The 20839-nt window shown below is 43.4% G+C and overlaps 1 protein-coding gene across 2 annotated transcripts in view; it reads right to left on the bottom strand.

Moving 5' to 3' along the window:
- Positions 1 to 2245: 2245 nt before the first annotated feature.
- Positions 2246 to 20839, bottom strand: part of IARS1 (isoleucyl-tRNA synthetase 1) — a 94787-nt gene continuing 76193 nt past the window's right edge. The window contains exons 27-35 of one of the 2 annotated variants that reach the window (XM_059480044.1): positions 20404 to 20578; positions 18809 to 18912; positions 18431 to 18526; positions 17766 to 17942; positions 14181 to 14292; positions 13130 to 13255; positions 7729 to 7872; positions 6712 to 6864; positions 2246 to 2838 (exon numbers count right to left, since the gene is read on the bottom strand). In XM_059480044.1, the coding sequence (XP_059336027.1) occupies positions 2756 to 2838; positions 6712 to 6864; positions 7729 to 7872; positions 13130 to 13255; positions 14181 to 14292; positions 17766 to 17942; positions 18431 to 18526; positions 18809 to 18912; positions 20404 to 20578 (1170 nt within the window). In that variant the 3' untranslated portion in view covers positions 2246 to 2755. Of the gene's footprint in view, positions 2839 to 6711; positions 6865 to 7728; positions 7873 to 12743; positions 12892 to 13129; positions 13256 to 14180; positions 14293 to 17765; positions 17943 to 18430; positions 18527 to 18808; positions 18913 to 20403; positions 20579 to 20839 lie in introns of those variants that run through there. The other variant, XM_059480045.1, reaches the window with a different exon arrangement.

Raw genomic sequence — 20839 nt, 5'->3', positions numbered from 1 at the left:
CTGAGGATTTCCTGCCCTCAGGCTTGCTCAGTGCCAGGCCCTGCCCTTGCCAAGGATGACAACAGAATCCCAGCCTGGTGGAACTGGGGCAGAACAAACCTCTTGGAGCTCAAAGCAGCTCCCAGAGATTCAATGGGCAGGGACACAACTCTGTGCACGTGTTTTGGGGGATGTTCCCATTTTGCAGAGCTGCAGCACTGGGATTTTTGGATACAACAATGGATCTGGGTTGTGTCAGTACCTCCTGCTCCCCAGCAGCCCAGCTCCTGCAGGCTGCACACATTCCAGGCAGAAGGAGAGCTGGAATGCCACCAGGTGAGAGGCAGCAACACCAGGATTCAAGGCTCCAAAGTCCTCCAGGGACAGCAAATGCTGTGACACAGCTCTGGAGTGCCCTGCTCATGGCTCCTCTATGCAGCAGTGGTCTGGGACCTCATTTGTGTAACAAGCTATTTAAGAGGGAAGCTAATTGAGGTACATAAATCCTGAAGACTATCACATCAAGCCAAGAGACTATTATTAGCCCAACCTAGATAATGTTATAGAAGTGCATTAAGAAACCTCAATAAAAAAATTACCAGAAAACATTCCCCCCCCCCTTCAAGATCCCAAGAGATAAATTCTCTCATGCAATGATTAGATATTATCCAAAATAAAAAAAGAAATACTAAAAATGGAGAAGGAAGATAGAGATAGCACAAGACCAAATGGGTCGCAGCCTGTTCCTAACGTCCATGGCTGTGCAGGTAAGAGATCACAGCCATCCAACAGTGGCACCTGAAAGGAAAATTAAACCCTAATTCTGCCTCCAGAATTAAAAATTATTTTTTTTAATTCCATGCTACTTATGTTGATGTAAATGTTGATGCAAAGTTAATGGACCCAGAAGCATTTCCAGCAGTGTCCTCTGATCAGCTCTGGTCTTGTTCTTCCATTACATGTCCTAAGTATATTGAATTTTCCTTTCTGCTAGTTTCTACTGATCCTACCACACAGAAAGAGCATCCATGGGCATTTCCATCCTTGTGATGTGAGCAGGCTGGAGCACACCTGGGTTTCTGTCATCACAACCCATAAGGACTGTGCTGATGTGGAGAGAAAGTAGACCAAGTTAAACAAACAAACAAAAACAAGACAAACAAAACCAACCACACATACACAAAAAAAAAAAAGGAGAAAAAGGAAGAGTGACATGGTGAAGTGTGTGCAGTGAATAAAGGAGAGTGAGATGAAACAGGACAAAACGCTAAATCCCAAATAAGTCTCTAAAAATCCAAGTGTTGTCACCTTAGACTGGGTCATTAAGAATGAGATTAGGTTGCAATCATCTACCATCTGCCTTTATTCTCCATCAGCAATAAAACAAAGTTCCTTTAGGAACAGCAATCTTGCTTTCACAGATGAAACCTGGACATCTTTGATGTGACAAAGAAACCTCACAAACCAATACAAATTGAATTTCCATGTCCCTGTGTCACTACAACCCAGTTGACTTCCAGGTAAAAGTAGAGGGCAATGTCCAGTATTCATTAACCTGAACAGGAACCTGAACAGGCCAGTGATTCAGGAGGCACAGCCATTTTTAATACTGATAAAATAATTTTCTGTAAGCTGAGTGCCAGGAAGTTGGTTCACTTCAAAGAGTCTTTACAATTTTGGTCCAGTCCACCAGTGCACAGGAGTTACACAGAACAGCTATTTATAGTTATTCCAACTAACACAGAGTTATCATGAACCAGCTCTGGGTTTTGCTCCTAGTGTAAAGATGAAACTCACAGAGCAATGGAAAAAGGTGCTCAGAAGCCTCTGCTCTGCCAGGCTGCTGCTCCACTGTTTGCAGTGTGTGTCCTGCTGCTCCCAGCACAGCCAGGGCTCACTCTGCCTGCCCCAGGGAGGTGCAGAACCCCCCAGGTGTGCTCAAAGCTCCAGCTGAACCAGGCAGAAACACCCCAGCACTGCCAAAGGGGGGCTCTGCCTTCCCCTTCCTTCCAGCAGGTACACGAGTGAACATTGAAACACTGACAAGCTACAAAAACTAAAACCCCAACTGTTTTCAGTCTGAAACTGCTTCTGCATCAAAACAAGCCCCCAAACCTGTCAGCAGCACAATGCAAACAGCCACTGGTGCTCAGCACTGTCACATCTCAGGTGGCTCTGGCTGCTCCTGATCCATAGGGAACTCTAAAATGTCTCTTCTTCAGAAATCCTGAGGAAGCAAAATACTCTGAAGTCAGGGAAGCAAAAGCCAGGAGATGAAGCAAATTTATTGTTCCAAGTGTTGAAATTAGAGGGTATTTGAAATCAACAGCCACACACTTGATGAAAACCCAGCGAGTATGAATGAACAAATCCAGATAACCCTTAAATAAGTCACAAAGCTGTTGTGGGAGGGTGGGAATACATCAGAGAGCCTTGTAGGTAAGCCATGGTTTAGAAAAGATGCCCTCTGCACAAAGGACAGGCAGAGAACAGCATCACTGAGGTACAAGTCCCATTTCTCTCAGGCAAATTACTGCATAGATATCTAAGGTTTCTGAACAGCTTTTACAGCATATTGAGATAACAAAATGAAAATACACTGTATTTGAAACCAAAGAGCAGCATATTAGACATGCACTGGTAGAAAACATCCTGTGTGCCACTAGAGATGTTAAAAGTACCATACACAACTTGGATGTTCATCTAAAAGCATAATAACTTCCTTTGACTTCATTTTTTGTGGAAAAAAGTCTACATGGTCATAAATCTGGAATTCTCAACATTCAGCTGTGGTGGGTATGACATGAACATAGAGGGTCTTCATGTTCAGGTTCTTCATAGAAACATCTTTTGTGATCTCTGAAAGAAGGAAGGAAGAGAGAAACAACAGAGTTAGTGTTCTTTCTTACCATGAGAACTATGAACTTTAAAAAAAAATTTGCTTTATTCAGACATTTTTGCTGTGGGACTGGGACAGAAACTGCTCAGCTCAAAATTCCTTCCTCTTAAAGCCCAGGGCATGAAAGGAAGGGTCACCACATGTCACCAGTGTCCCTGCAAGAGCAGGAGAGCCTGTTTTATGTTCCAAAGTAGAAATTTTTGGAAGTCTACATCAGCCCACAGCTCTCACCTTCACATCCTGACAGAGCAGCACCTAATTCAGAAAACTCTAACACCATGATATGAAGTCAATATGAACAGCCCCTCATACACAGTTTATATGTAAAGTAATGATTGTACCAGTACCTGCTGAAGAACTACTGCTGGAATCTTGTTGAGTATGCCTGAAGACTTTCTGACCATACAGGACAATTCCCTAAGTCTTCTCACAGCTGCATGCCCAGAGTTTGGAACAGGGACAGGATAAAATCCCAACAAACCTCTGAAGGACAGAGCACGCTTCCAACAGGCTGACTCAGGGGTTGTAATTACTCAAGAAACACAAACACTGAGTAATCCCACTTGTGTCTAGGGAAAGTCACCTGCAAACTTGCAGGAGCTGGAAATCTTTCACCATTACCTTGTGAAATGTGAATTTTTTTCCCAAGCAGCCTGGTGCTTGCTGACTTTGCTTCCAGCAGCCATCAGCTGCCCCACTGAGAGCAGAGTGTTTGGAATACTGGGAGCTACAGCCTTGGAACAAAAGTCAGCCCAGTATCAAACACCCTGAGGCCTCTGCACTGAGAAAGCTCAGAGAGATAAGAAACTTGGCAGGTGTAAGCAGAGAACACTGGTGAAACCCAGATTAACAAGGACTGGGGTCACGGCGTCACTCTCACCCCAGAACCCTGCAGACAACCCAGCAAACACAAGATATTATAAAGGTCTGCCACCAGTCTTAGCACAAAGGACACATTAATAACACCCAGACTGGCCGGGGGTTTTCAGGAGGAACCCTTCTGCAGTGTCCTGCCCCATCCTGCTTTGAAAAATGTTTCATTTTTAGCCTAAACACACAGAATCTGCACTGATATTAAAAGCCATCTGTCAATGAGAGAACTGAGAAGTCCTCATGGGTCACAGTGCTTTTCAGGAGTTCTCTTCCATTGTAATACCACCCTTTAAGCAGCTGAATATGCATCCACAGAGCTATAAACCAATACAGCAATCAGGGCTGTATTCCTTCACTAACCTTCCTTCCCAGGAATGTGTTCCACCAGGATGTGAAAGAGTCTGGTCTGCAGAAGCAGCCAAACCAATTGTGAACTTGGCTCTCCAAGTCTCTAATTACATATTTATTTATAAGATCCTGAAAAATGAGGAACTTACATGAACCTATTTCCTACAGTATTTATCACAACAATTAGTTTTAAGAACTGGAAATTTGATTTATCAACAGAGTGTAGGGACACCTTCCTTTCTGTGCCAATGGCTCCAGGGAAGGGCTGCAGGGAGCACCTGGAGTGTCCCCACCATCCCCAGTATGGAACCATCAGGTACCTGGAGCCTCTGTCTCTCCAGCTCAGGAATAAGCAACACTCACCACCTGAACATTTCTTTTTGGAATGTTTTCCAACATTACAAAGGGGAGTGAAAAGCACGTTTGTTTCTGAAAAGCTGCTGAGTTTCTGTGCAATAGACAGCAGATGCCCAACTGCCTGGATGACAACATTTATAAAAATAACTCTTCAAAACCAATAATTCATTTTCCACCAAGTGATTGTTTTTCCTTTTTATTGAACAGGCACCAACCTTCCAATTCCTGGGTTATTTTCATCAAACACTTCAAACTGTTAACAGCAAATACATTTTTATTTTTAGAATAAAGCACACAAAACCTACTCAAGAGACTGAACTTTGCTGTTCTGAAGGTAAGACCTTGAACAGATTGATCAGAAGATGAATGGGAGATTACAAAGCTGCAACAATACAGATAAACACTAATTGACCTAATGTTTTCTAGAGGCATCAAAGTGTTTTATATGCAGCCCTCATTTGTCATACAAAGAGATGTGAAGATAAAACACAGCTATGCCAGTGTTTAAACTTAAAAAATGTTATTCAAGGAGCTGAATGCTGAGAATTAAATCTGAGATACCAGAAGTGTGGCTACAAGGCATTAGCTGCACAAATAAACCTCTGGGACCAAGCTCTCTGTGTTCTGAGTTTTAAAAGAGACCAAATCTGTTGTTTTGGCCTTGGAGGAGTTATCAAATCTGATCTTTCACATCACTGTGAATTGTCACTTCATACACTTTAGTTAAAGTTTAAAGAGTTCTAGAGAATCCATGCTACAAATGTTACAGTGATTTAACCCATTTCCCTTTCAGGTGAAGGCATTTTAAAATTCCTCACTTCAACTGAGCCTTAAAAGCTGTTTTGCCAGTCTGTACATTTTCCTGTCCTGTCAGCTCCTTGCCTCTTTCAAAGCTCTGCAGTTTCCTACAGTGGTTATTTCAGTGTCTGAACAGAATCATCTGGGGCTGAACCAAAGAGGAACTGTGCCTAACATCCCTTGTTTCTGAGTGCCTGAATCCCTGAGTCCCCAGGTGGGCAAGGCTGCACACAAAAATACCTTTCAGTTTATGCAAACCAAGTGTGGTTCATCTTCTTGGTTTTTACCCCTTGTGCTGAAACACTCCAGGCTCCAGTTCTCTGTTAACACCACTCAGCACATTATTTTTGGCATTTGCTTAAACTATCACTAGAAAGTTTCATCAACATCTGAGATCCATTTGAATTACAAAAATGGCTTTTAAATAAATACACTTAAGGTCATATGAAGTAAAAGCTAAAAAAAAAACCAAACCAAGAAACCCCCTTCCCACGACCACTCCTTGCTCAGATTTCAATATATCCCACCTAAATCCTCATGGGCAGCTGAGTGACCCCAGCTCTCAGCAGCTGCACCAGAGCTGCCCCCTCCTGCCCTCCCCACTGACAGCACCTCCTGAGGAAGCTCAGCCACCCTGAAAGGGGCAGTTTGAGCAGGATGTCCAACTTCTGGACAGGTAATGAGTGATAAGCCAGTAACTGTCATGGATCCCTCCCAAACAGCCTGTAAACCACATCACTGTGACACACTGCAGACAGAAACCTCAGCATCATTCCACTCAGCTGAATTCTCCAAGAATCCCTGTTTGGAGTTGTTTGGGTTTTTACCATGTAGTTTGCAATCCATTTTCTTTGTCAAATGAAGTCCCAAATCACCCTGGTCCAATTTTTTAGCACCACAGAAGCTTCAGTCACACCTTCCTCATGAATCAGAGATTTTTGTTTCCCATCTGTCAGTGGGTTTGGGGGGCTCTTTAGCATTTCAGACCTTCCTGCTTCCCAGGTATCCCAAATGGCTGTGTCCTACCTCACTCCTCTAACAGAGATCCACTCTTTTCCACCCACTCCAATCCTCCAAGACAATGCAGCAATATGAATGCTAAAAGTTTGAACAGATTCTTAAAATATTCCTGCTGTAGACTCAGTTCCAGGAGGAGATTCCCTGTTCATCACTCAGCAGGGCACTGCTGACTGACCTTTACTGCAGGAGGAAAAAACTTTCACAACGCCTTGCCTTGGCCATTTCATGAGGGGAATGCATTACAGCTTAGAGCTTCTACATCTGGATGTTTGCTTAAAGGATTCTGTTATGCTAATATTGAATTACTGGGCAAAATTACAAACCAGTGTGTGAACAGCATGGATTTAGTAATTAAACTGGATCTCAGGTTACATGAGCTGCTCCTCAACAATAAATTCCAAGGATCCTCAGACGGCAAACCAGAAGTTTGTGCTTACCATGAGTTAGTGCGTCATCCAGGAACAGCTTTAGCCTCCTGCTTCTGAGCCCAAAAACTTTTGCTGTCTCATGCAGAAGAGCTTTGTAGGTTAATCCATTCTGACCAACAGGGTTTTCCATTAGCAGAGTTCCCACTGTTCCTTTCTGGCATTCTGGACAAGATAAAACAGCTGAGTCACTATTGGTGAGAAATCAAATTACTTCATTTATCTGAGTAAATTGAAATTTAGGATTTCTTCTTCCATTTTACCTCTATTTCTTCATGGTACTGAGAGACAAATTAGCAATACCAACCTACAGATATTCTCTTAAGTTCATTAATTACAGAGCCAGAAATGTAAGTGATGACTGACAGCTTGACCAACAGAAGAAAACTTCTTTACATGGGCCAACAGGATGACACAGAGTTTGGGAAACATGAAACATTTCAACAGGACATAGAAACCACTACGTGCAGAAGCTCACCAAGCATGTACTGATGATCAAATCCCTTGTAAAAAAACCACATTTTTGGCTCCTGCAAGCTCTCAGTAGTGTCAGAAAGGGCTCATACCAGGGCACAGGCTAAGAGCAAGTTACTGAAACAACTCAGCTGCTCCCATGTGAGCTCTCAAAGTGCCAGAATGGCAGGTGGGAAACAGAATTACACACACATATATTTATACTCCAGACCAGATGAATAACACAATTCACTTGGCTTTTAGATAGCACTAAGAGCTGCTTCACAGGCTGTTTCCAGTGTTCAAACTTGGTCTGTTTTACGCTCAGCCTTTTACAATAAACTGCACAGGTGAGCTGATGGTCAGAAACAGGGAAACAATGCCCAGGGGCTCATGTTCAACTGCTGCCCCTTATCTCAAACTGGCACTCCTTTTGCTCTCAGGAGAAGAGGGAAGATTGTTTTTATCAGAAAGTACACACTAGGAAAAAAAATAACCAAAATCTCCATGCAGCAATGGAAAGCTGCAGCTGAGCAGCAGAAGCTGCTGTGAGGAGCAGCCCAGCAGCCCCCATACCTTGTGGCTTGGCATTGATGAGCTGCAGGTTGATGTACTGGCAGAGCAGGGCACTGGGGGAGCTGGGCAGGCCAGGGGCTGACCCTGCTGTCACGTGCAGAGTCCTCCCACTGAGCCCCAGCAGGTCTGTGTGCTTCAGCAGCTCTGCAACACAAAGGGACACCAGTCAGGCCAGCCCAGGAGCTTCTCACTCCTGCCCCACTGTCTCCTCTTGCACCATCCTGTCCTCCAGAAAGAGCTTCTCTGCTGGAAAAATGGGATTTGTGCAGGAATATTTGGGTTTCATAATAACACAAAGAGAGTGCTTGGTTTGCTGTGGAAATTAGCTCCTATATAACATTTCTTATGCATATAGTGATTTATGCAATAAAAATAGGTAGCTAACTTCAAACAAGCAAGAAATTATTCACCCAAGCCAACCATTCAGCAGCCATTATGGGCTACTTGTACGAAAACTGAGTGCAAGTCTACAAGTTTCCCAAACAAGAAGCTTAAGAGAGTTTTCAGCAGTCTAGAGGAAAATAAAGTCACAGAAAACTTTTTTACCATCTGACTTGAGCCCAGCTTCCTCCCTTTGAATTTTATTTTTTTTAATGTAGCAAAGGACAAATTTTATTTTTTATTTTCTATTCCTATCTCATTATATGAAAAGCTGTGATCTTTGATTGCACCCAGACTTCCCTGGACAAAGCAGCACCGGGAATGCGTTACTATGCAACAACAGGCTATTTATTAATAATAAATATTAAATATAGTAAATTATCATATTAATAACAAATTAATTAATACATTAATAATAAATTATATATTGATATTAAATATATTAAACTCCATAAAAAAACAAACAAAAAAATTTCAAGTCATGGCTCATGAATAATGCCCCCTACAGGAGTATCTGTATGGCCAAAGCAGCACTGGGAATGTGTCACTATGCAACATCAGGATATGAATTTTACCTTTTTCTAATGTAGAAAAAGACAAATTTTTTATTTTCTATTCCTATCTCATTATATGAAAAGCTGTTATCTTTGCTTGCACCCAGACTTCCCTGGCCAAAGCAGCACTGGCAATGTGTTACTATGCAACATCAGGCTATTTATTAAGAACAAATATTAAATATAGTAAATTATTATCATATTAATAACAAATTAATTAATACAATAATAAGAAATTATATATTGATATTAAATATATTAAACTCCAGAAAAAACAAACCAAAACATTTCAAGTCATGGCTCGTGAATAAAGCCCCCTATAGGAGTATCTGTGTGCAATGCCAGCACAGCTCATGATCCAGCACATGACTCCAGGAAGGCAGATGGAGAGAATGGGGGAAAGCCAGACCCAAACCAGCAGCCCCATCTCCAAGGACATCAGAAGCAATCCCTGGAAGATCTGGGAGGAGAAGCTGATGAGGTTTCTGTGACAAAAATGAATCCTGCAGCACTGCCTGAGCCTTGAGGTCAGAGCCACTGATGGGCATGATATTAAAATACACAGGAATAACATAACTCTGTGCTGCAAAGAGCTCCAGAAATCAAATCATCAAACCCAGGGACAGCTGATGCATTTAATTTCTTGTCAGAACTGTGTGTTCCTGTACATATGGAACAGGCACACCTGTCAGCTCCAGCCAACAGGTTTTCATTCCACAGCAGCCTTATCCACATGTCAGGCAGCCTAAGCTGTACAAAGCTCATTTTATATAGGTCATTTGAAAATCTCAAGGGAAATAATTTATAAATGTATACTTTTTGTAGGTTTATAAACTTATAAATAAAAAGCCTCTAAACCAACCACCCAGCTCCCAAAAAAAGTTCCTAACCCCACAAAAAGATGAACAGCAATCACAAGTTCTCAAAATTCTGTCAAGTGCCACAGAACAGAGTGAGATGCACTGGGAGTGTTTACAAGATTGCTCAAGGAGGCAAAAAGACCTCAGGCTGCACCTAAGATTCTAAAATGTGTATTTTAAACATCAACTTTTATATATTTGTATATAAATATATACAAATTTAAATTTAACAGTTTAAAGAAAAAAGAAACCAAAAGTCAAGCACTGTTCCGGCCTGTCTCAAGCACAGGAAGGGGATTTGCTTTTGAAAGCAAGAAAACAACTGAATCAACAAGTGGAGAGGAATTACCAAGGTTCCATCCAAAGGAAGAGAGGCAGGGGCAGGTTTTTCCCAAACCAGCACCATTTCAGGCCACAGAAGAGAGAGCACAGGGGGTGACAGAGTGGGAACACCTGGCCCCAGCAACTCCCAGTTTGCCATTCCCCAGCTGGCAGCACCCCTGGGGATCCATGCAGGGCAGGGAGGCAGAGCTGCAGTGATGGGGGTTTGCCCAATTAACAAATGAGCATTTGGCATTCCAGGAGCACTGACATTTGCCAGGGAAGAGCTCAGGCTGACAGAGGAGTCTGTTCACAGAGCCCACTCACAAGAGCAAGAAAAAATGGATCATTTCTTCCTGGATATCAATAGACTTGAAGGCAAGCAGGTATTACAAGTGCTCATCAAAATCACTTTAAAAGTCAGTTCTCTCTGCAGTGGGGTTTAAGTGCTAATGCTCTGCCCTAAAGTACCTTACAGCCTCACAGCCTTTTAAAAATTGAAGATTAAAAAAATCAGCCATCCGAAAATTATAAAGATGGAATAAGGCATGGATCAAAAGCTTGTAGGAGATTTTTACCCCACCTTCTTTGCCCCTCTCTTTTTTTTTAAGCCCTACAGATGCATTTCTTCCCATAAACATATTGAAAGTGTTTTAAATAAATCTTTTTCATTAAGGGCTACTTGCATGAAAGCTGAGTGCAAGTCTACAAGCTTCCCAAACAAGAAGCTTAGAGAGTTTTCAGCAGTTTAGAGGAAAAAAAGTCACAGGCAACTTTTTTTAGCATCTGACTTGAGCCCAGCTTCTTCCCTTTGAATTTTATTTTTTTTTTTATGTAGAAAGAGACAAATTCTATTTTCTGAAGGTCAGTACAAGTCCCAGAGCCTTGTTTGGGGGGTGCAGTTCCTCAAAATACCTTGACACACTATTGGGGAGGAAATGTTCATCCCATTATTCCAATGCTGCACTGAAAAGCAGGGACATGACCCATCTGAGAAGAACTGCCTGATCCTGTGCCACAGTACAACCGTAAGGAAACCCTCATTACAATTAGAGAACAAGATCATAAATTACTGCAAGTACAATGGACAGCCCTAGAAACCAGAGGAAGGGAATGAGGAGCCAGAAATTTGGTTTTGCTGGGTCCCAATTTTATTAACACACGTGGGAACAATTCAGAAATTACTTGTCTGGAGTGCACAACCTTTCTCTGCAATTCCTCTGGGACACAGCAGCTGATTCCAAGCCCTGGAGTCACCATGAGACCTCACCTGAGGTTACCCACACCAGAGCAGATGGATTGTATCCAAAGCAAACACTGGGATTCTGTTCTGTCCTCTGACACCTTTCAGGATGTTTTCCTGGCACATGCCTTGAGCTGGGACTCCCCATGGAGCCACATCTGCTGACCAATGCTTGTTTGAGATGTGACACACTGCCACAAATGCCAATTTGATGATCTGATCTTTCCAAGGGAATTTTCATATGGTGAATAAGTGGGCAGGGAAAATACCCTGCTCTGCTCAGACCACTGACACTGAAAGGTGAAAATCAGCATGGCAAGAAATGATTCCTAAGGAGCAGAAGTGACAAGGAGAGAAGGAAAGGAGGAGAAGGAAAGGAGGAGAAGGAAAGGAGGAGAAGGAAAGGAGGAGAAGGAAAGGAGAAAAAGGAGAGGAGGAGAAGGAAAGGAGAAAAAGGAGAGGAGGAGAAGGAAAGGAGAAAAAGGAAAGGAGAAAAAGGAGAGGAGGAAAAGGAAAGGAGAAAAAGGAGAGGAGAAAAAGGAGAGGAGAAAAAGGAAAGGAGAAAAAGGAAAGGAGAAAAAGGAAAGGAGGAAAAGGAAAGGAGGAAAAGGAAAGGAGGAAAAGGAAAGGAGGAAAAGGAAAGGAGGAAAAGGAAAGGAGGAAAAGGAAAGGAGGAAAAGGAAAGGAGGAAAAGGAAAGGAGGAAAAGGAAAGGAGGAAAAGGAAAAGGAGGAAAAGGAAAAGGAGGAAAAGGAAAAGGAGGAAAAGGAAAAGGGCCTTTGTTACTACAGCAGAAGAAGAGGGAAGGTTTCAACTTTTTCCACCACTTCCTTTTGGGATTTCAGCATTAATGGATTTGTGCTGCATATTTTTGTCCCATAAATGGCAGAAAAACCCCAAATATGGAGTCAAATTACTTCTAAACTTAATGAGATGGGAGTTTCCCAACTTTTCTGGGCCTTTTGAAAGTCATCTCTTACTATCTGTAATGACATTGAACAATACAGGTACAGACTCCCCTCTGCAGGCACAGACCACACTGTCATCCCTCCTACTTGGAAAAGGATTTCAAGGAAAACCATTTCCTTCTCCAAAACACAACTGGAACTTGAGGAAGATACTGAAGGATTTCCCCTAAATCCCCTCTGACTGAAAGCAAAGATTAATCCTTTTGTATGACAGGACTGAGGACTGTGTTCAGCTGAGCTGAGCACAACTTGAAAGATTTATCACAGGGAGTTAATGGATGACACCAGATGGGAAACCCCCAAAATCCTCCTAGAAATATTCTCAGGAGAGGACAAGAAGGAAACTAAGGACTGAGATGGCAGCAGTGACACATAAACTATTTCTTTATGGATGTCACTGGTGGACATGAACTGGTGATCCTCAGCAGCCCTGGGGGCACCTCAAATCAGCCAACTCAAGCACCTCCCCCTCAGATGTGCCTCAGTAATATTCCCATTAAAACACTAATAAAAGGTTTTGTAGCCATCCAATTATCATTTTTACAGTTTTCTGGGGTTGTTTTTTACATTCTTTTGCCTTAAAGTTCAAGCTGCAAAGATTATTCAATAGGTTTTTCTAAAAAAAGAAGAAATGTAGAGCTCCTCAAGGTTCTCTAGGGTGGAAAGGCAACATTTTTCTTCTACAGATCACAGTTTGCATTCAGCTTAGGTTCTCACCCTGCCTACTGAGGCATTAGGGAAAGCAGGGAAAGGCTGATGGCAGCTCGCCATGGAGATCCAGCACAGCCTGGGCCCAGTGCAAACACTGAAATAAATCACATTTTGTCCTGATGAGAACTGCAATGGAAGCAAGATAACAGATGAGCACCATTCAGCAGCAGCTTTTGGAAACATGTTGATGTGACTATAAACACAGTCTCATAAGCTAAGGACTATAAAATGGAATACCCATTTTCTTGTCAATTTGATATAGCTAGCTAGATAGATATAAATTACACAGTAAATAATTGTACAGTAAATTACTCCTAGCTGGTGCAAGAAAGACTTTCAATTTTCCTTGTCATACTCCATTTACCTGTGTTTCCATTAAAAACTGTCAGTTTGGAATTTTTAAGACCAAAAATGCAGGAGACAGCATCTACAAGTCCAGTGAAGTTCAAGGTATTATCTCCTTTTGGATTTTCCAGCAGCAACACACCATCTAAAACCAAAATTACGACATTAAAATGGAGTTTGGAAGCAATATCCAAGTTCTAATGATTTTCTAATGATTACTTCCAGTGAGTTTCTAAGCCAATTTAAAACTGACAACACTGCATCTTTCCAGATTTTTTTTAGTGGGAAAGGGGAAAGAAAACAGAGAAACAAACTGATGTGTACTTCAGATTTATGGTGCAGAAGTTCTATTTGCCTTTATTAACAAGGCAGTCCCATTTGTGTGTTACTAAGGTACAACCCAGCCTATAATTTAATATTATAGGTAATATATTGGTTAAAAGCTGAGACTGTGCCCTCTGAGATGGTCACCAGCTTTCCCAGCTGGATTCCTTCTCACTCAGGGAGCAGCTCTGTGACCATGTCCAACAAGGAACAATTATTTCCATACATAAATTGGCAGTACATGCAAGAAAAAAACCTCCCCAAGTGCATTTAGTTTTCTCCCTTCTTAATATCTAACTCACCCTTGTAACAACATCACTGCACCCATGTCCACTGCCCAAGATACAGTCAGGCCATTATCTGGTTTAAAGTATGATTTTCATCTCTGGAATTCATATCTGAGCTTTTCAATGTTCCCCACATCCAGGCCTCACCTCCTGCACAGAGCTGCAGCAGGGATTACAAATCCTCAAGCACAGCCCAAACCCAGAGAGTGCAGACCCCACACAGATACTGACACACAAACTCTCCCTGCAGCAGGAGTGACAACTCCTGTGCACCCAGGAGAGTTTCCCTCAGAAGGAATCATGGACAGCTGTGGTTTTGCTTTGAATAAACTTATTTTCAAGAATTATTTCACCTGCACCACCTTTCAAATGAATTCAGGCTCCAGCCTTCACCACTCCATTTCCAAACTCTCCCTCCCAGCAGCCCTGCCAAAGCAAGCTGGGGATGTTCATTCCTACCTTGCTCTGTCCCATTGACACAAACTTTGAGGTTGACATAGGCACAGGCTGGGCCAGCAGGCTGGCACACCCCCCCTCTGACCAGGGTGATTTCCAGCTCTGATCCCTTCAGCTGGGGAAAGACAGAGATTGGCATTATTTCAATACTGCTTATTAAACAAACACAGCAAAATGTTTTCCTTCAATAAACAACACTAAGATATTGCTTTATACTAAATGTGATTTATCATAAAGCAGGGATTTTTCCTACATCTGCCTTCAGTGACAGTGCTTCAGACATCAATCTGCCTGTACCACATGTCAGGAAAGGAGGGAACAAACAGCCTGATTTTCACAAGTGATGAGCAGTGAGGACACCCTCCCAAAATACAATCCCAAAGCAAATCTGCCTGAGAGGAACACTCTTCCAGAGAAATTCAGGTTACTGACCAGGGCCCTGCTCTCAGTCACTGCCTGGAGAAGCCCCCACTCTCCCTGGGGGAGCACTGAGAACCCCCTGGGTCACACTGCCTTGGTACCACCAGCCTTTGAGTGTCTCCCCAGGAGGCACCAGTGACCCTGTCAGACCTGAATCCAACACGGATCTTGCAAAAAAGATCCAGAAATCACTCATATGAATAACTGGTACAAAAAGACCATTTAAGCCATTTTGTTTTGTAAATTTGGAGATGGTCTTTGGCAAGAGATACAGTCCAAAGGGTGACAGACAAATTTGGAAGTGTCATTCTTTGCTCTAGTCCTATTACAAAGTAGGGAAAAACACTTATGCAGCAACAAATGCCATTCTGTGTTTATCCATTCTACCAACAACTCTAAATTCATTTTTCAAGTACCTACTTTTCTGCCCCAATAGTTTCTGAGAAACTGCTTTGGTTTTTTTGTTGTTGTGGCTTGGAGCAAGTCTTTGGGAAAGGAGCTCAGAATTAAAGCCTTGTAGCAAAAATTGATCCAGGATAATTTCCCAGAAGTAATGACTTTAATGTAATCACAATAAATATAAAAAGAACAGAGTGCATTTCATTTTTGTTCCAATTCTCACATATATTCAACAGCAAGCAGATTCCTGTTACTCCTCTGAGTAACTTCCAGAAATTTGATGCAATGATCCTGCCACAGCTGGCTTAACTTACACACTCCTATGAAGGATTTCTCAGGAAGGGCTTTCTCATGTCACTGCTCTGGATGTGACAAAGGAGCTGCAGCAGAGCAGAGTCAAGCACCTGCCCTAAGCAATCCACCTCTGCAGGCCCAGAACACCAACTCCCAAGGAGCACTTGACAGTGGCACTGCAATCTCAGTCATCTGGTTCTCTCTGCAACATCCACTCTGAAGTCTGAGTGTGTGACAAACAGTTCAGAGGCACAGCAAAGGCTGCAGCAGGCACAGAGCTCCTCCACAAGGAGTTCCCTGGGGTTACTGTCCCTGTCCATGGTAGGGCTGGAACTACATAATCTTCAAGGTCCCTCCCAAACCAAACCCATTCTGTGATCCTGTAACTGAGACTCCTTAAAATAAATAACAGTGAACAAGTGCATTGCTTCTGTTCTTCTGTGCCTCCATGTCCCACACACAGACTGTACCCCCTCAGGACTGGCAGCATTGTGTAGGATCCTAGGGTGGCTTGGTTGGAAGGTGCTTTACCTTGGTGACCATCTCATTTCACTCTTCCTGCCATGGGCAGGGACACCTCCCACTGTCCCAGGGTGCTCCAAACCCCATCCAGCCTGGGCTTGGGCACTGCCAGGGATGCAGGGGCAGCCACAGCTGCTCTGGGAACCTGTGTCAGGACCTCCTCACCTTCCCAGGGAACAATCCTTTCCCAAAATCCCATCCAGCCCTGCCCTCTGGCAGTGGGAGCCATTCCCTGTGTCCTGTCCCTCCATCCCTTGTCCCCAGTCCCTCTCCAGCTCTCCTGGAGCCCCTTTAGGCACTGGAAGGGCTCTGAGCTCTCCCTGGAGCCTTCTCTCCTCCAGAGAGAACATCAAGCCCAATTCGCTGCTCATGGTTTTGTGTGAAACCCTCTCCCTCCAAGGTTTCAGGGTGGCAGGAGGCCCACTCAGCTGGATGCCCACAATGAGACAACTGCACTTCTCTGAACTGAGCTATCAACACCCCACCGACCTGGCTGCCAGAACATTGCCATTTAGTGAAGATTTCTGTAGATTTTCTCTGTCTGAAATTCAACATTTGTGCAAATGCATGGCCTGACCCAAAACCTCTCCCAGGGTCACACACTAGCTCCTCATCTCCACAACTGAAAGGACTGCCTGGTTTTTGCTGACATTTAGATGACAGCCATCAGTTCTAGCCATAAAAACCAGGTCAGGTGCCTGCTGGCAGGGGAGGATTTCTTCTCTACACACAGAGCAGTGTTTATGACTAAACCAGTACACTCATCTTTCCACAATGGTTTTCTTCATTAAAATATACTAAATTAGATTTCAGTAAGAGCAAAATAAGTGGGGGGGAGCCATACTTGCACAGGCATTAAAGTTTTCATGGAAAGCAACAGTGACCAGCACTAAAGCTCAGGTTCAGGGGATTTGAGGCAGGCAATCACACAGGTGATTCCCAGCACTGTATTTCCAGCTTTTACATTCCAATTCAGATTTGATGTTGTCCAATTCAGATTTGATGCTGTCCATCAGAAGTATCAAATAAGCACTTAGAAGAAACTTAAAAGATTTTCAGTGATTTCTCAACCACAGTATTTACTTAGTGTTTACCCCCTGTCTGTCACTAGATGAAACTGATAGTTTTGAAAAAGGCCAAACAGGGCTTTGTTTCAAATCTGTACAACTTCAGAAGTGCCATTAATAACTATAAAACATTTCCTTTACACACACTATTAAGATGGATGAAATGTGCCCTTTCCTTTCAGCTATTCCCTGCCTTCCCAGTCATCCTGTAAATCAAATCTCAAGCCTGATGGATCCTACACTCTTGTGTGAATTAATCTTTGTGGTCCAGCAGGACATTTATAGTGAAGAATAGCTCATTCACAGTTCTGCTAGGAATGTCTTTTGAATAGAGTAAGTTTCAGTAAAACCATGGCAAAACTATCATCAAGTATGTCAGAAGCAGCAATCAAAGAAAACAACAGAAATTGCTGCTGATTTGAAATATGAAACTACACTTTTACAACAGACAACTTCAGCAACACAGGGCAGAGGAAAAAACATCCTTAAATATTAAACAAGTTGGTCTTAAGCCAAATTCAGCCTCAAAGGAGTAGTTCTAGTACAAAAGACTATTAATCTAAGAAAATCAGAGCAACAACATTTTGGCTGTTCAAACAACACACTAATCCAAATACAAATAACTGTGTATTAAGTTCAGACAAACAACTGCCTTAGTTATTTACTCTGGTATCCAAGCAGCTTCATTCTCAAAATCACCACGCATACAGAAACCAACTCCTTTCTTTGATAAACCAAGAAAGACTAATACAAAAAGTCATAAATAGAAAACAATATCTGCTCTATCCCACAAACAAATATTGACACCATTACTCTTTAATTGGAGCAGCTTGTTGGGTTAAAAGCAAATAAGATGAACTATGCAAGCAGTGCTTTTCCTCCTTACTTGTGTTGTTTCCTGGATGAGAACTTCCCTTGAGGTAGGCACCGGGTAAGGCTTCAGGTCTGCCTTTATTGTGGCAAAAATGAACTCAGCGTGCTGCTGGATGACAGTGTCCAGGTATTCCCCCTCTGGCAGGGCCCTGTAGTACACTGTGATCTCATCTGTGGGCACCAGGTTCCTCTGCAGGACACACAGACACCATTACTGACAGAAAAACCACACACCAAGACAGCAATACTTGTCAAGTTAAAAAAAAATAAATTATCAAGCAGTTGTTAAAAGCTTCCACAAAAGACTTGGAAGAAAACAATCCTTGTACAAAAACATAAAGAATCTTAAAAGATGGGAGTTTAGGCAAGATTAAGTATATTAATATTCATTATAGTGAAAATAAATTATGAACAGAACTGAATTTAAATGCAGTAACACATGGGAGAGTTTTCATAGCCACAATCCTTCCTGGTTATATTTTATACAGAAATAAATCCTCAAGTTTTATTTCTCTACACATCCTTTAGAGCTCTTGTAAGGGAATCCAATCAGAAAGCCATACATGAGGAGTAAATGATACAGGGCTCCATGTTTAATTAAAAATGCAGTCTGTGCATACTGCCCAGACTGCTGGAAAGGGAATGGCAGTGCCTTGTCCCACCCCACTGAGTGCTCACCTTCTTGCGAAGCTTCTGGATGCGGTTGATCACCTCCCGGGCCACGCCTTCATCCACCATGGACTGGTCTGGGGTCACATCCAGCAGCACCAAAACCTGAGCAAAGGCACAAAACATTGATGAACAGGTGACAAACTGGACACAAGGTGGGAGTAATATTGTCAGGAGCTCAGGATGCCTTTAGAGAGCTCCTCACGTACAAAATATGACGGTGGAGAGAATGTCGAACAGCTCCAGGATTCACACACCCCTGGAATGTGCTGTGCTACCTGAACTAACAAACCCAAGCCAGCTTTTACCTCCCCATTTTCCTACTGCTTCCTGAGGAACTCTTCCCTCAATCAAAAAAAGAGAGAGAGGAAATAACCAATAACATACCTGAGCATCGGAGTGTGCCTCGAACTGGGCAGATCCCTCTGTCATCTGATACATGAGACGCAGATCCTCCCCATGGAGCTCGTGTCCTTCCACAACAATGCTGCCTGCAGGGTTGGCAGATGGAGAGCAGCTCTTACCATCCAAGTAAAACCCCCAATTTTAAATTCAGAAAGCTTTAACCAAGCATCAGCCTTCAAACATGTGCCATGTATATATTTGCAATGCAGTCAGACAGCAGTTAAGCACTAGTAAGCAGCAGTGAATTATCCCACATTTCCATTTTTCACAGAAGCACTTCTCCAGGCAGCAGAGCCCACTAAAACACAGGCACTTCAGCAACTGTTTGTGTGGAACCATCTGAATGGAATAAAACTTAAAAATAACCTGTATACCCCACCAACTCCAAACTTCCATTTAAGCAGTTTGCTAAACAGATATAGCTGCAAAATTCACACCCACTTGTAACTCTGGAATCAAAGGAATGCTTTTGGAATAAAAGCTACTGCACAAAAACTCAGTTCCAATCTGATTCAATCTCACAGAAAGCTTGTTCTCTGCTTCATCTGGGCTTTACAGAAGCACTTAAAATCAGAGAACATCCTGAGATGGAAGGGACCCAAGGAATCACGGGGTCCAAATTCTGCACAGACATCCCAACAATTCCACCCTGTCCAAACTCTCCTGGAGCTCTGGCAGCCTCAGAGCTGTGACCATTCCCTGAAGAATCTGCCCAGTGCTCGACACCTCTGGGGAAGAACTTTTTCCTATTATCAACCCTAAACCTCCTCTGACAGGAAGGAACAATTCACAGAAGAACAGTTTAAAATCAGTGTCCACAATCATTTCTAAACTTTTTTTTTGCAAAAAAAAAAAAAACCAAAAAAACATGGAAATAATAAACACAAATTTCCTCCTCATAACAGGTGAAGAGGGATAACAAGAGGGAAGCAGGCCTTAAGCTCCCTTAAGCCAAGGGCATCCTGGCCTGGATCAGGAATGGTGAGGCCAGCAGGAGCAGGGAGACCGTTCTGCCCCTGCACTGGGCACTGCTGAGGGCACACCCTGAGTGCTGTGCCCAGCTCTGGTGCCTCAGTTCGGGAAGGACCTTGGGACACTGAGCACATCCAGAGGGGACAATGAGGCTGGAGAGGGGCTGGGAACACAAACCCTGTGAGGAACATTTGAAGGAGCTGGGGGTGTTGAGCCTGGAGGAGGCTTTGAGGTGAGCTTATTGCTCTCTACAACTCCCTGAAGGGAGGTTGAAGGCAGGTGGGGGTCGGTGTCTGACAGAGCCAGAGGACACAGTCTCAAGCTGCATCAGGGAAGGTATACGTTGGATATTAAGAAAAAGTTTTTCACCAAAAGAATAACAAAGTACTGGAATGCTCTTCCCAGGGAGGTGGTAGAATCACCATCTCTGGATGTGTTTAAAAAAAGACTGGACATGGTTCTTGGTGCTACAGTATAGTTGAGGTGTTAGGGCACAGGCTGGATTCGATGATCTTAGAGGTCTCTTCCAGCCTCATTATTCCATGATTCTGCAAGCCTACAGAAGGACACCCTGCCACCCCTGAGGGCTCTGTCCCACTACAGACCTGTCTCCTGGAACCTCTCCAGCTGCTCGCTGCTGAGCTCCTTGATGGCAGCCATGACGGGCTTGAAGGCGCCCTTGAGGCGGCGGCCCAGCACGGTGTGCTCGGGCTCGGCCCTCAGCCGCACGCCATACCGGGCCTTGTCCGCAGAGAGTGTCAGTGCCCGCACGTTCAGCTCCTGCAGGGACACACAGCACACAGATCAGCTCCTGATGTCAACGTGAGAGGTTTGTACAGGGCTATCTCTATGGACAGAATAACTGGGAGAGCAAACAAACCCAACCCTGAGCCCACCTTCAGCAGCAGAGCCCGTCCCCACCCTCAGCCTCCAGGGTGTGTGGCTATTAACAGGCAGCTCCCGCCTCTAATCAGCCCCTTTAACTTTCTTTATGTCCTACCTCCACCTAAGCTTCTACCCAGCCTTCGCCCTAAGCAGCCT

Source organism: Ammospiza nelsoni, chromosome 11 (assembly GCF_027579445.1).
Source record: "Ammospiza nelsoni isolate bAmmNel1 chromosome 11, bAmmNel1.pri, whole genome shotgun sequence".
Classification (NCBI taxonomy): domain Eukaryota; kingdom Metazoa; phylum Chordata; class Aves; order Passeriformes; family Passerellidae; genus Ammospiza; species Ammospiza nelsoni.
The sequence above is the reverse complement of the archived record's forward strand: the minus strand, read 5'-3'. Positions and strand labels throughout refer to the sequence as shown.